Source organism: Gadus morhua, chromosome 2, assembly GCF_902167405.1.
Source record: "Gadus morhua chromosome 2, gadMor3.0, whole genome shotgun sequence".
Lineage (NCBI taxonomy): Eukaryota > Metazoa > Chordata > Actinopteri > Gadiformes > Gadidae > Gadus > Gadus morhua.
In genome coordinates, this window is record NC_044049.1 from 21,020,035 (window position 1) to 21,034,638 (window position 14,604).

Below are 14,604 nucleotides of genomic sequence, written 5' to 3' on the forward strand. Positions count from 1 at the left end.
CTCACTCAGACATTAGACACACCGCTAGTCGGAGAGAGCTTCACCATCTGTCCACTAGCACGGAAAAGGTAGAGAGACAGAACCCACCTGCGTCGCAGTGGCAGCGGAAAGTTGAATGTTGATGGAGCAGTTGGTGAAATAAACTGATTGATTTCATACTAATCATAAAAGACTCTCCCTGTGTCATTGTGTGTGCGTGTATCCGAGGTGCGTGCGTATGTGCGTTCGTGGGTGGGGGGGTTCTTGATTGACCGATTTTCGAATATGATTCGAATACTCAGCGAATATTGTAATATATAGTATTTTTGCCAGAAGTGCACATCCCTATAAGAAGGCTGTTGGATGTCTTTAGCGATGTCGTCTCCTCCTTCCGCCATGATTCCAACTTCAAGAAACTTAAAAACATTATGTTGTAGGCTGCACGGCGCGCTTGCGCTGCAACTTCAGGAGTCTCGGATGAAGCGGATTTAAGCACAAGGTTTCCACACCGCGGGCGCGGTTATCCACTGAGATGATACTTTTATTGAGGTTATTGTTATTGACAACTTTTTTATCGGGGTTTAGTTTACCGTTACACCGGTAACGTAACATCCTTATCCCTGTCACAGCTTCATGCTGTTAATGGCCTACTAATTTTGCCCTGACATTTATACTTGTGCATTGCCATTTACATCCTGTGGCAATATACACTTAATCGACAGGGGCTGGACCCAAATCACCCGGTCTGTGCTTATCTTCCTCCCCACCCTCCGACATCGGCCCGAATCTTTAGGAAAGAGACAGATCTGGGTGTTTGTATGCTGGGCTGTAGGGACGCCTATAGTGACAAGTCTCTTTAGAGCTTGGGTAGCAATGCCAAGTGTAAATGTAATTCGCTTTGGATAAAAGCATCTGCTAAATGACCTAAATGTAAATAATATAGTGGCAGACTTCCTCAGTTAACGTGCCTTCAAATGCATCGATCTTCACATGAAGGAGCTGAAACGATATTCTTCACCTGCTAACTTTGGACACTGCTAGCTTTAAGGACGACATCGATCTAGGGGCCTGTGGCCTTGCCCATAGCTCTGTGCTGCCTGTTGAAGGGTCTCGACGGCCAAACACCTTTCTGGCTCGCTCTGGAACAGATGCCACTCAAGCTCTAAAGAGACTTCAGAGGCTTTCAAGTGTTGAGAACATAACTCTGATCTGGAAAATGAATCGTTTGATGTGAAAATTGCCTTAACCAGCATGCATTGTTTCTTATGGATTGTGATAAATATCTGTAGACGTAATATAATTATATATCTGGAGTATCAAAGGAAACCTTTTATTTTAGGAATCCTTCAGTTCTCTCCAGCCAGTCTGTTTAAATGATGTATACTGGTGGAGGAGAGTGTGCGCTGGCTGTAATTTATTTATAGCTCTAACCCGTTATCCACAGACTCAAAAGGGCTCGTTTTGCATCTTCCTCTCTGACGCTTCCTCTTTTCAGGCTATAATGCAACTGACACAGAAGTTAAAGCGGAAACGAAACCCTTGATTTAGTAAGCATCATTCATCAGATAAATCCCCAATCTTAAACTCCTCCTAAAAGTTTAAGGTTAAGATAATGATTAATCCAGGTTATCTTTTACAAACGAGTTGGGAGCGTCTTGTCCTAGCGTAGAGCATGAGGTCTGTTGGTCCTACCTTAGTTCATCAGCTGACCCTCACTGCCTCCATGGAAAATGAGGAACCAATAACTAAAACATGTCCGCTGGACGCAGCAATTACTTCTTTAGTGCAGGGCTGTGCAGTGTGACATATGCTTTTAAAAAGGATTGTGTGAGAAGAAGTAGGGGTGGGATTCTTTTACTATCTCGCGATTTGATTCCGATTTTTGGGGCTACGATTCGATTCAAAACTATTTGATTCATAAGGATTTCTGCTTCAATCTATAGGTGTGCAAAGGATCCTCATGATCTGCTCCAGTCTGCTTTGCAAGACAGAATGAAAAATGGAGACATTAAAGTGTCTTTTTCACATTTATGAAGGGTGCACTCACACTAGGCCATCTGGCCGTGGCCGTTGGCCGTTTTCACACCTAACCGTGCTCAACTGGCCCAATTGTTCTCTGGCCTGCATTCACACTAGGCCACCTGGCCGTGGCCATTGGCCGTCGTAACTGTGGTCTGGCCACGGTAGGCTCTTGTACATACGTCATCACGTCGTAAAATGTCATCACCAAGCGTCTGCTGCATGGACCATAATAAAGTCTGCCGCCAGTCAGAGTTTTAACAACATTGGACAACACAGAGAACACAGTTCGCACTTTGCTGAGTCTGAATAGCATTGTCTGCCCAAATGGCTAACAGACACTCGACTTCTCTATGGGACCAACGTGAACCAACAGTTTAACCGCTTGACGCCATGTTTACCGTTTAATGGGAAAGAAGGCTCGTCGCCTTTATTATGTCCATGGTCGTCGCATGGACCATGCGTCATCCAGCTCAGGTTGTGTAGCCGTGGGTGTTGGCTCATTAGCATCTGTACCGTTGCGGCCCGTACCGTAGCAGCACACCTCTCCCAAGTGGCCAAGTTGGCCTGGCCTGGTCAGACTGGCCACAATCACACTGGCAGATTTGAGCACGGTTGGGTGTGAAAACGGCCACGTCCAGATGGCCTAGTGTGAGTGCACCCTAAGTTTTAAACATGTATCCATGCTTAGATGGAATTCTTGCAACTGTTGCATAAAAGCAATATCACATATTGCTTAAGTAACAAAAAAAAAAGTCTATAAAAAAAATAGTTTAGTTAAACATGCTGCCTTTTAAATTCTAAGGAAAGTGCCTTTTCCACTGTGTCTGGACCACAACTGCTACTCTAAGAAGCTAGCTATAAAATAAATTGGAACAAAAATAAAGTGCTTCTGTATAATAAAAATGGTACAGTTGAACAAGATGCATTTTCATTTCACAGGAATGTTGCAGTACCAAAAATATCATGTGGAACACAACTGTTGCACAAAACATTAATATCTCTCAGTAGCTTTAAAAATTATTAAATCGATTTTGGGCCATTTTATATCGATTCTGAATCGTAGTAAATGAGAATTACGATTCTTATATGTATCAATTTTTTGGCACACCCCTAAGAAGAAGATGAATGTGTGTCAACCTGCACGGGTGCGAGATGTGGGTCGCCTTAGCTCAGGAGGGAGAGCAGTTGTCTTGTAACCGGAAGGTTGGTAATTCGAGCCCCAGCTCCTCCTAGCTGATTGTTGATGTGTCCCTGAGCAAGACACTTAGGCCCCGTCCCCACTAAGCCGAAACGGGTGAAACCGTTCCGGTTTCGATCTATCCGGTTTCGGAGTATCTCCGTAAAGACGGAGTCAAGCGAAACCGGGTAGATCTGTAGAAACGCTGTAGTACACATGCCAGGCCCATAAGGGGCGCTCCTTCTGCTACAGAAATCCAGAAGAAAATTAAATAATAAGAAGAGGCGAGCATGCGCATAAAGGCTGCCCCCCGAACCACTAACAACACAAACAAACAGTCAGTGAACAGCCCCAATAAATAATGGCTTAGCAACCCAACAAGGGACATGATCTGCTGCAGAACGATTACAAGCCTGTGGTCCGCCATCATCTTTTTTGTTGTGAGTTCTGAGACTCCGCGGGCTTAACAGTCATTGGCTAGAGGGTCGAGGGGTGGGGCGATGACGTTATGGTTTCAGTCGGTTTCAGGCGTCCACACGAATCCAAAACGAAACCGGGTAGATTTGATACCACCTCCGAGGGTGGTTTCAGAAGTTTACGGTTTCGGTCAGCGGATTCACGGGGCTTCGTGTGGACGGAAGGCCGAACCGTACAAGACCTTTGCGGTTTCGCCATGAAATCGGCTTTGTGTGGACGGGGCCTAAACTGCTCCTGACGAGCTGGCTGTCACCTTGCATGGTTGACTCTGTCGTCGTAGGGGTCTACTACACTTTGTGGTGATCAGAGTTAACTGAACATTACAGCAAGTAGAGAAGCAACAAGATGTTGAAGCAGTCAGACCTTCCTCTGTTCCTGTCTACGTGCAGACTAGAGGAGCAGCAAGGTCGGGGTGTTATGACCACCAGCAGAGAGCAGTGGCCTCCCCAGAGACATAATGGTATTAAGTTCTCTGATGGACCAATTCTGCACGCGTTTGCTTTCATAAGTTGCACTGAACTCCATATCTTTAATTACTGTGAACAGCTTGCCATGAATAACACAAACTGGCAACTTGCAGTCAGAGCAACAGTGCACTGTCTGCATATTTGATACGGACCGGTGGTGGCATAAGCAGTGAGGGGGAGGAACTCAATTACTTTACTTAAGTGAAAGTGGCCTTTATTTAAAAAATACTGAATCAATTAAAAGTAGGGATGAATTATTATGTAGGCCTCATAACTTTAAAGATGCAGCTGGTGAAGTTGGAGCTAATCTTAATGACTTAATTTACTACCGAGTAGCTTAACCTGTAATAGTATAGCTAAATGTATAACTTTGTTTATGCATTGTTTTAATCTAAATGTGCAAAGTTAATATTAACCTAAGTTAGCAAACGTGGAATAAAAAGTTGAATACTGTTAAGTTCTGTGTGCCGGTTAATAAATGGTTAACTAACCAGCTAACCCACTAACCTGCCCCGTGATGAAGTCAGTGACGCAGCGCCCAAATGGCTGTGGGGCTGTGGGCTATAGCACAAGCATCATTAGTTCACACACCACAAATCGATTATCATTTGTCGTATAGTTTTTTTTATGTAGAATATTTTCTCTGAAGAAATTCCAACACATGTAATTCCATACAAAACTCGTCAACTTGTCTCCTTTAAAATGCATTCAAACAAAGGCAGCTTATCACAAACTCAAGTGTGTGTGTGTGTGTGTGTGTGTGTGTGTGTGTGTGTAGGCCCCGCCCTCTTCCTGTCCTTGTTTGGCCCGCCCCTTCCTGCGCTGTCTCCCTGATGGTAGGGCTTAGACACTTTCCTGGAAAGACGGCTCCAATCATTATGGGTTTATTACGTTTCACTCAGAAGCAGGTCAGTGTGGATACTGATGCTACTGGGTCTTATCCCCAGGTGGCTAGGGGCTGGTCCTAACGGGTCGGGACTAGTTTGAGGATCTGAAACATCTGGAGCACCCCCCCCCCCCCTGGGGTGGGCATTGGGTAACATGGAAGCAAACCGCTGGGCCCGCGGCCAGGTGCTTCAGCCGACCTCAGGCTGATGGTTCCAGACAGGGAGGGGTTTGGAGGTCGCACCGCGCCCTCAGGCTGATGGTTCTGGATGGGGAGGGGTTGGAAGGTAGCAAACAGCCATGCCTGACTCCCATGCTCTGCCTGAGGCTCTTTTCAGTCAGCTGTGAGTCACTACAATGATTTGCTTAATTCCCAGACACTGATCTGACTATTTCACATTGCCAGCGAAAAACACGCTCCCCATTATTATTTTTTCTTTGCTCTAGTTAATATGAACCAGCCAACAGATGACCAAACCACGCTGTCGTAAGAGGGTCCGGACTGATGAGTGACGCAGTCAGCTGCTGACGTCATCGCTTTGTTAGTATAATATGTGCATATAGTCTGAAATGAAGCGGCCAATCACAGAGCCACGTTAAGCATTACTCTGTGAGGGCTGTTTCTAGGGTTCCAGCTCACCTGGTAAGAGCTCTTCGATCGCTTACATTATTTAATCAACTAGTATCCCCAAATCAACCAATCAACGTTGATGGATATTTGGAGACTCCTGTTTGATTGACAGCTTTGTGGGCTGCTTTGTGGGCAGCACCTGAAGCTGCACCTCTTACTTTAATGTGGGGTGAAAAAAACAAAACAAAAAAGAGACCACGACCAAGCTCGGTGATGGTGGTGAGGTGGACGTGGCCTAGAAGGCTGCTCTGAGACCAGCCCTGGGGAGGACTGCGACCACACAATGTTCGGGGGGGTGGAGAGATACACAGCACTGCTCTGAGACCAGCCTTGGGGAGGGCTGCGACCACATGCTGTCGTGTGGAGGTGAACCACACCCTGGTTGATGAGAGGCTCATCGACCTGCGCTACACTCTGCCATGAGCTGCTCTCGTTTCTCTCCCTCTTTAAGGGTCTGTCTCTCTCTACCTTCTAGTCCTTCTCTGTGTGATCTCTATCTCCTGAGTCCATCCACCCCTCTCTCTTCGTCCCTCTATCCACACCAGCTCTTACAGCTTTCTGTGTCGCTCTCTTTCCCTCTGTCTGTCTGTCGCTCTCTAGTCAAGAAGGATGTCACACACTCCATTTCTTCGTGTGTGTTGGGGGGGGGGGGGGGGGGGGGGAGAGATGGCCATCTGTCGCAATAGATAGACCTAATGAAAGCGTTGTGAAGGCCATATTGAACCACACTGAGATGGTTGGCTCACTTTGAACTGATCCACAGACAAACTGGAATGTGCTATGTTTCAAGGTGGAGGAGAATCTAGCAGACACTCAATAAGGGCACGTTATGATGGATCGATTGGGCATTCATTCACCACAAGTGCTTTATTATTCCTCATTGCTATCACTTGGTCGTTTCATCAACTCAATTATTGAAAATATCAATCCATTAATTGATGAAAATAATGGTAAATATTAGAGCTGTCAAGCGATTAAAATATTTAATCGTGATTAATCGCATTAATGTCATAGTTAACTCACGATTAATCACCACATAGTCTGCAGTACTAGAAGAAAGGGTAGTAAAGGCATCGATCTTTCATGAACCAGGTTCACTGGAGGTATCGGTCCTCAGTAGACCTTCCCAACCGTGTCTCTAATTCAAACCGTGCAAAATGTATTTCAGGACATTTCTGAGTGGATCGTCATGAGTAATCGTTCATGTACAGGTGCATATCAATGATTTAGAAAATTGTTGAAAAGTTAATTAATTACAGTAATTAAATGTATAAAGTGAAACTTATATATATTATACAGATTCATTCCACCAAAAGTTAAATATTTCATGGAAACCCAAAATCCGAAAATTAGAATATTGTGAAACCAAGATCGCAATCGAAATAGCTAATTAACAAAAAATTGTATCTGTTGAGGTTTCCTGAGACTTTTAAAGGTCTGTCTGTTCAGTAGGCTGCAGATCTTGGGGAAGACTGCTGCCTTGACCGGTTGGTAAACTGGTTTGTGACGCCTTTACGTCTCCACTCAAGATTCTAGCACCCCCCACGGTTCCTCCGGCATCCTCCAGAACCCTCATGAGACCCCTGTTTTCAGTGCTCGTCTGAGGGGCTGAGCCGCTTGTACAAGCTGTCCTTGTTTTGCTGTTGTCTGTAACAGAGGGATGTGATGTATTGGTGCTGGGCACCACCGTCCTGCAGCCAGCGTGTCTTTCAGACGCTGCACGTGCTCCATACAGCCCATATAGAGAACCTCACCACCTTGAATGAACCCTCCACAGTCGGGATCTGTTGGCAATGGCAATGGCCACACTGAAACACAGGCACACAGATGCAGAAACCATATAAACACACATATACTCACGTGTGTGTGTGTGTGTGTGTGTGTGTGTGTGTGTGTGTTCTGAATAGGAGCCACTGAAACGCACGTCTTGCCAAGCTAGCCTAGTAGCTATTGTTCAAAGGAGCATGTAAGGGGTTAGACAGTGAATACAGAGACGGATCATTAAGGAGCTGGTAGGGCGTAGACAGTGAATACAGATAAAGGTCCTTAGGAGGTTAGACGGTAGCCACTATCTGACTATCCTGCTTCATCAGCATCTCGTTTCTTTGTCATCGAATCCATCCAGTAGCCTTTGCGCTAACATGCACAGCGGGAATCCACACCATTAGCGATTCCGTGTATTCTACCGTATTCCGTGGCTAACAGCGCTCTGTTTTCTTCCTCCAGGTGTTAAACGAGGAGTGCGACCAGAACTGGTACAAGGCCGAGCTCAACGGCAAAGACGGCTTCATCCCCAAGAACTACATCGAGATGAAACCCCATCTGTGAGTATCAGAGGCTCTACCTCTGTCTGGGTGGGGTGATCGGGGTGCACTGTGATGGAGATAAGGTGGCGTGATGGAGATAAGGTGGTGCTCAGTTTGGTGGAGGTGAGGTGGTGCTCAGTGTGATGGAGATGAGGTGGTGCTCAGTGTGACATTGGAGATGAGGTGGTGCTCAGTGTGATGGAGATAAGGTGTTGCTCAGTGTGATGGAGCTAAGGTGTTGCTCAGTGGAATGGAGATAAGGTGGTGTGATGGAGATAAGGTGGTGCTCAGTGTGATGGAGGTAAGGCCTAAAAAAAAAAAAAGTTTGGTTCCTGTTGGTTGTCAGTTGAGGTCATGGGTAGGTAGGGAATTTATTTTATTTTTTCCAGCGGCAGCGAATGATAGGTAGGTTGTTTTCATTTAAAAACGAGAGAATGCGCTCATCCTTGTACAGAATGAAGAGGTGCCTTTACAAAAACGTAATTATAGTTTGCATCATATAGTTATTATTTATTTTTTTTCTTCCATGATCATAATTTGGGTCGCACATAAATTGACAGGGTCGGTCGGAAACAGAACCAAACAAAAAAAAAATTTAGGCCTAAGGTGGTGCTCAGTAGGGATCGACCGATTTTTTTTAGGGCCGATAGCGATTTTTTTTCATTAGCCTTTTTTCATCGCCGATAACGATTTTCTTGAGCCGATATTTCGAGCCGATAATACCCTGGAAATCCAGAGTTCTCGTGAGAGCACAATTTGAATTTGCTCAGCGAGTCACTCTTGGAACGAGCAATATACTTGTGTATATTCTGGGCCTCCCCTGGCCCAGAACATTAATCAATCGCATCGATGTATCAATATAGGCGGGCCAAAAGCGTTGCTGTTTTACCAACCAGATATGGCAAGAGTCTTATCTATTGTTTAGCTTCACTGGTCTGGATACGTCACCCCTTGTATTATTCTGATTGGATATTTTGTCTCAATTGAAAAAAAAAAAAAAGAATATTTATTGAACGGTCTGTAAATCACGCAAAAATATAAAAAATAAATAAATACTATAAATAAAAACAAAAAAAACGGCCGATACTGAAGAAAATATCGATCCATACCGATGCACGTAAAAAACGCAAATATCAGACGATGATATCGTCCGGCCGATATTAGGGATGGGCATTCGATTAAGTTGTCTTAGTCGATCATCGGGAGAATTAACGATCAGTTAGTCGATTAATCGTTAATATTTTACATTAAAATTAAAAAAAAGAATTATATTCAAAATGAAATAAATACAAATGCAGCGTGTTTTCCTCATTGGGATCTTTATTATTAGATGAACAACTCAGGTAAACCAGATCCGTTCAATAGTTATGCGCTACTCTGCTCTAAGCAACGGAGCATGCAGCTCGAAGCCGGTGCTCATAAACATAACTAAAAAGAAACACAACCCTAGTTTCTTCCCAAAATAATAACAATAATAATATCAAAAAAACAATCATGTTATAACTTAAACAACCAGTCTACGGATTTTTGTTCAGAAAGATGAGCATGTTGACATGCTCTGGGGTCAGACGCGACCGCAGCCTGGTGACCGTCAGTCCAGCCGCCGAAAACACCCGCTCTGAGGGGACCGACGTTGCCGTGATGCACAAATACCTCCATTCTAACTTGGCAAGGCGGGGGAACAACTTTTCACAATCCAGGGGCTCAGAAAGTTCTTTACTTCTGCTTCGATGCTAACCTCGCCTTGAGTGGTAGGCCTATAGTGCTCCCCAAGAAGTCATTTTTTAAATCATAATGGTCCCACACCAGGCTTCGACGTGGCCTCGTCCGCTTCATGATTACATCGCCGTGTTCCAATATCCATACTATCCGTACTTACTAGTCTAAGTTTGAGTACGTAGGGCGTTCCGATTCAGATCGGGCGAAAATAAGTGTACTGAAAACTGTCAAATCACGAAGTGTGTGGCGATGGACACTTTTCGTACTCAACGGCAGCCATCTTGGATACGTAGCGGAAGAGGGCGGAGCCAGGCTGAGCCAAAGTCGGCGTATTTTCCACATAGCCTGCATTAATAGTCATTTTGTAGTTTTTATAGCTTTTTATAGCTGCTAGGCTTAAAGGGGTCACCGTTCAAAGCGGGATGTTTATTGCGGGGGAGGAGACGCAAATTTAAATATTGCCCCCGTGTGGTAAAATGTTTAATTGCACACTACATTAGTTTAATCTATGAAAAATGTACGTAATCGACAAAATTCTTAACGATCAATTAGTCGATCGTCGATTAATCATGCCCATCCCTAGCCGATATAAAGGACGATCACTAGTGCTCAGTGTGATGGAGATAAGGTGGTGCTCGCTGAGACGCCTGAAAGGATGCTGGCAAGTTCGAGCTACACACGCCGTCCGTTGATTGATCGACAGAATCACACTTCTGTGCGATAGGGGGATAATAACAAACAAACACAGTACCTGTGAGGTATTTCTGGTGAAAGCTTTGTTTATTGTAACTGAGCTGGGCTATACTGCTTCCTCACTACTAGGCTGAGGCGTGCTGGGTCCATAGCGTACCCGCCAATGGAAAAGCGACATTAGCCTCTGAGCGTCCAAACCTGACGAGTCAAACCCGAGGCTCCGTCTATCTTCATGCTGAGCGCTCCATACTTGAATTGGAGCATATCAGAATCGGCAGATTGACATTAGGGATGTAACTGTGTTTAACTTATCGTGACCCAAATTATCCCGGTTTTCGGTATTATCGTGGTATTTTTAAAAGTGTGTTCAATATGTTCAGAAAGCACTGATAGGCCTACATAAACTGAAATAGTTAAAAAAAGTGTAATAGTGTTTATTATATTTATTTATATATTATACTATCAAAAGTGCAACATTTAACATCAAAGGAACCAGGGTTAAGCATGTAAATAGCATATTTATCAGGAACATTTACAGTACTGCAGGTTTAATCCAAACATTCAATACATGAAGAACAATATGTAAACAAATCAAAGAAACACTACGTGTCTTATTATAAACTTTTCTTTTATTAAAATGTAAAACTGTACACATGAACAATGTACAAGTAAACTTTAAAAAAAATAGTGCATTGTGCGTTTAAAATAAATAGCCACTATAAACAAAATACAAAATTTACAATCATATGTAATCATATGTAAGTTTAGCTGTTTAGCTCATAATATTAGCTGTTAGTAACCAGATAGATGCCTTCTTAATACATAGCCCAGAGCTATAGAGAGAGAGAGTTGCGACACGCTATGATCTCGCCGACAGGGTGGTCACGTGGTTGTCACGTGGTTCATGTAAGCCTCAATAGTTCCAAACACGCCGCGCTTTCAATGTTTTTCTATGGGACGACAGCAGAGATTTCAATATGAATGGTAAATATGAATGAAAAAAACAAGTATTTGTCTGTTATTGCATTATTGCATATTTGTAAATGTCCGTTTTACATTTAGAGTGGTAGGGGGACAACAGGGGGACGATTTACCCTGTGCAGACTAACCCAGAGTTTTCGGTTCCACAGCATGCATTAGTTCAATCAACTCGGGGTTGGTTAACACAGGGTTGTGCGCGTCACCGCCAAACCTAAAAAGACGTGATGTATGGATCATGGAAACCCTGATCGAAATGGCGAAACGGGCCGCTTATTTCAATGAAATGGAACTTCAGGTTCTCCTGGGGAGCTATGACGAGGAGAAGGACATTATCACAAGAAAAGGGAACGCTAAAGCCTCTGCAACCCGGAGAACCAAAGCCTGGCAGTGGATCGCTGACCGCGTAAATGCGTTAGTTACACGTCAAAAGCATGATCCTTATTAATATTTGAGCCATGAATATATAAATATCCCAGTTAAGCATTCTTAAAGATCCTACCACATAACCCCTTTCTTCTAAAAAAAATATGTACTCCGATGGCTTCCAAGCGGTCAGCGGATCAAGTATAAAAATTAAGTATAAAAAACATACAAACTGGTAAGCTTTTCCCACCATCGTATTAGTATAAATTTAAATGAGCCATTTTTTTAAGCCAATCGTGAAAAGGCCGACAGTCGGCAGACTGGATCTGGCCCTCAAATTGTCTTGACCCCGGTGGAGGAGCTGTTAATAAACATAAATTCAGGGCGCCCTGGCATGGAGGGGGTACCCGGAGGTACCTACCTCCTCAGAGAGTCAGGGGCCATACCCCACTGGTTGAATGTAGGTTTTTGTGTTTTCTTGTATTTTAGATTTTTTTTTGCCTTCGAAGTAACACATGCAAACTATGTGCTTGCCACAGCGCATACTATTCCAAATGTTTATTTTTTTGGTAACTGGGTAGAAAACCTAAAAGTGACAATTCATCAACTTCACAGAATAATAATTGTTTTTTGTCTCTCCAATAATAAGTAAAAATAATAATATTAAAAAAATTGATATAAAATATTTTTTCTAAGCCTCAAGGATGTTTTGATGCTGAGTTTTGTTAAGTCACGCTCAGACTAGTGTCATTTGTATATTACAATTAAAAAAAAATCCCCCCGTGACACTGTCACCTTTTTTCCTCTGAGGAGTTTGCAGGTCTGAAGTATTACTCGGATAAGTTTTTAAGTTTGAGGGAAAGCTTCACGTTCGTGTTAGCATACTGGCTTAACCTTAACTTTAACCTTACATCTGTATTGAAATCAAAGTATTCAAGATGTTTTACCATGATCATTTGAAGATATGAGCCACACAAAGTATCAAATATATTAAAGAATAACAACTCATTACGCTTGGATGAATGAATAATATTTTTTTTTTATTAAACAATTAGTGTGACAACAAGAACAAGTGAGTGCGATTGTGTTAACAGATTCAACAATGGACACAGCAGGGAACATTATATACTTAGGGCAAACCATTAACATATAACGTTGCAAATATACTATACTTTATGCCATTACAATACTTGTATACAATAATAGCCCTGAGCAAATTCAAAATTGGTTTAGATCAATGGTCATATCATGGTTGGCTGTGCAGCGTTTGGATGCTCCAATCGGTCCGAAGAAATGGATGGCAATGGTCAGCCGTCAACTTACAAGTGACAGGGGTCAGCAACAGTCAAAAACTATGTAATGTAAGTAATGTTCACATCACTTGCTAGTAGGGATGGGCACGAGTAGTAAATTCCAAACTCTAGTGATCGAAGGAATTCCTTGAGGATCAATCGAGTACTCGTTAAATCAAATCTATTTTTAGAATGCAACGCATCGGCAGCAGGAATAGGCCTGATGATGAACGGCAATATTACCAACCAAACATGTAATGCTTATTCTCCATCAAAACAGTCAGTTATCAGAGTTTTCATTATTTATTTTTGCAAACGTTCAAAACACATTTTCCTTACAAAAATAAATTGCGTCTCACAATTTAAATCACGTCGAACCAAGGCCTGTAACAGTTTAAAAAAAACGAAACAAGTAGCCTAACCATTGCAAATAATTAAAAGCTGCAAGTAAAACGGCAGCAAATGGACTATGGAAATACTCAGCGTTGTGATCTTCTCTACACGCCCGGGATTACAGCTGCGTCTTGCGGCGGTGAAAATAGCCGACACACTTTCACTTTCACCGTTGCTGCGGGTCTGCTTTCCCGAACTCACCGTTGTGTTTCAGGAGCATATGTTGCCGCATAGTACTTTCTGGTAGCTCGATTTCACTTGGCATATTTTACATTTCACCTTATGATCTCCTATTTCTTTAAAGTATTTCAATTCTTCGCTGCGGTTTGCTTTAACCGCCATCTCTTAACTTTTTGAATTCTGGCGTGCCTGCACACGGCACGGAGAGCGCCATGGAAATGGATGCATTTAATTTTCTTTGTGCCCACGTCATGCGTTAGTGGCGCCGACAGAAAATTGATACATTTGCTTCAGAAAACTTTGTTTGTGTGTGTATATGCAAACTCGAGTTTGCCTGTCCACCAACCGAGTTCATTTGTAACGAGGAGTACTCGAGTAATCGATTCCTCACGCCCATCCCTACTTGCTAGCATGTCAAAGGGCATAATAATTCTGTAGTGTAGAGAGTAGGGATCGACCGATATATCGGTTGGCCGATATTATCGGCCGATATTCGCGTTTTTTACGTGTATCGTATCGGCCGATTCGCGGCCGATTTTCGCCGATTTTTTATTTTTTTTTATTTTTATTTTTTTTTTACTTGTTCTACCTCACCTGTTTTTACTATTTGTTAAATATAGTTTTTTATATTGAAGTTCAATAAATGTTCCTTTTTTTTAATTGAGACTTGTAACATTTGTTATCAGTGTAATTTTTATGATTGAGGGAGCAAAAAAAAAAAAAGTAGTATCGGCTCTAAATATCGGTATCGGCGTATCGGCTAAGGCTGATGAAAAAATATCGGTATCGTATCGGCCCTAAAAAATCCGTATCGGTCGATCCCTAGTAGAGAGTGTAGAGAATTATGACTTTTCAATGATATTTGAAGTGCAATGGAAACTGATCTTAAAAGGCTACCTACAGGTACACTTTGAAGATGACCAATTCACTGCCACAAAATGAGAAGGGATGTTGAAGTTGAGGCCCGATGCAGTCCCAACAGTTTTCATTCATCGCCCTAAGCCGAAGAGGAGGAAACCCCCTTCTGTGAGGGTGCCTC

The 14,604-nt window shown here is 43.0% G+C and overlaps 1 protein-coding gene across 4 annotated transcripts in view; it reads left to right on the top strand.

Annotated features, from left to right (window-relative positions):
• Window positions 1–14,604, top strand: part of grb2b (growth factor receptor-bound protein 2b) — a 59,392-nt gene that overhangs the window by 35,717 nt on the left and 9,071 nt on the right. For all 4 annotated transcript variants that reach the window (XM_030379849.1, XM_030379858.1, XM_030379865.1 and 1 more), the window contains one exon: window positions 7,865–7,962. In XM_030379849.1, the coding sequence (XP_030235709.1) occupies window positions 7,865–7,962 (98 nt within the window). The remainder of the gene's footprint in view (window positions 1–7,864; window positions 7,963–14,604) is intronic.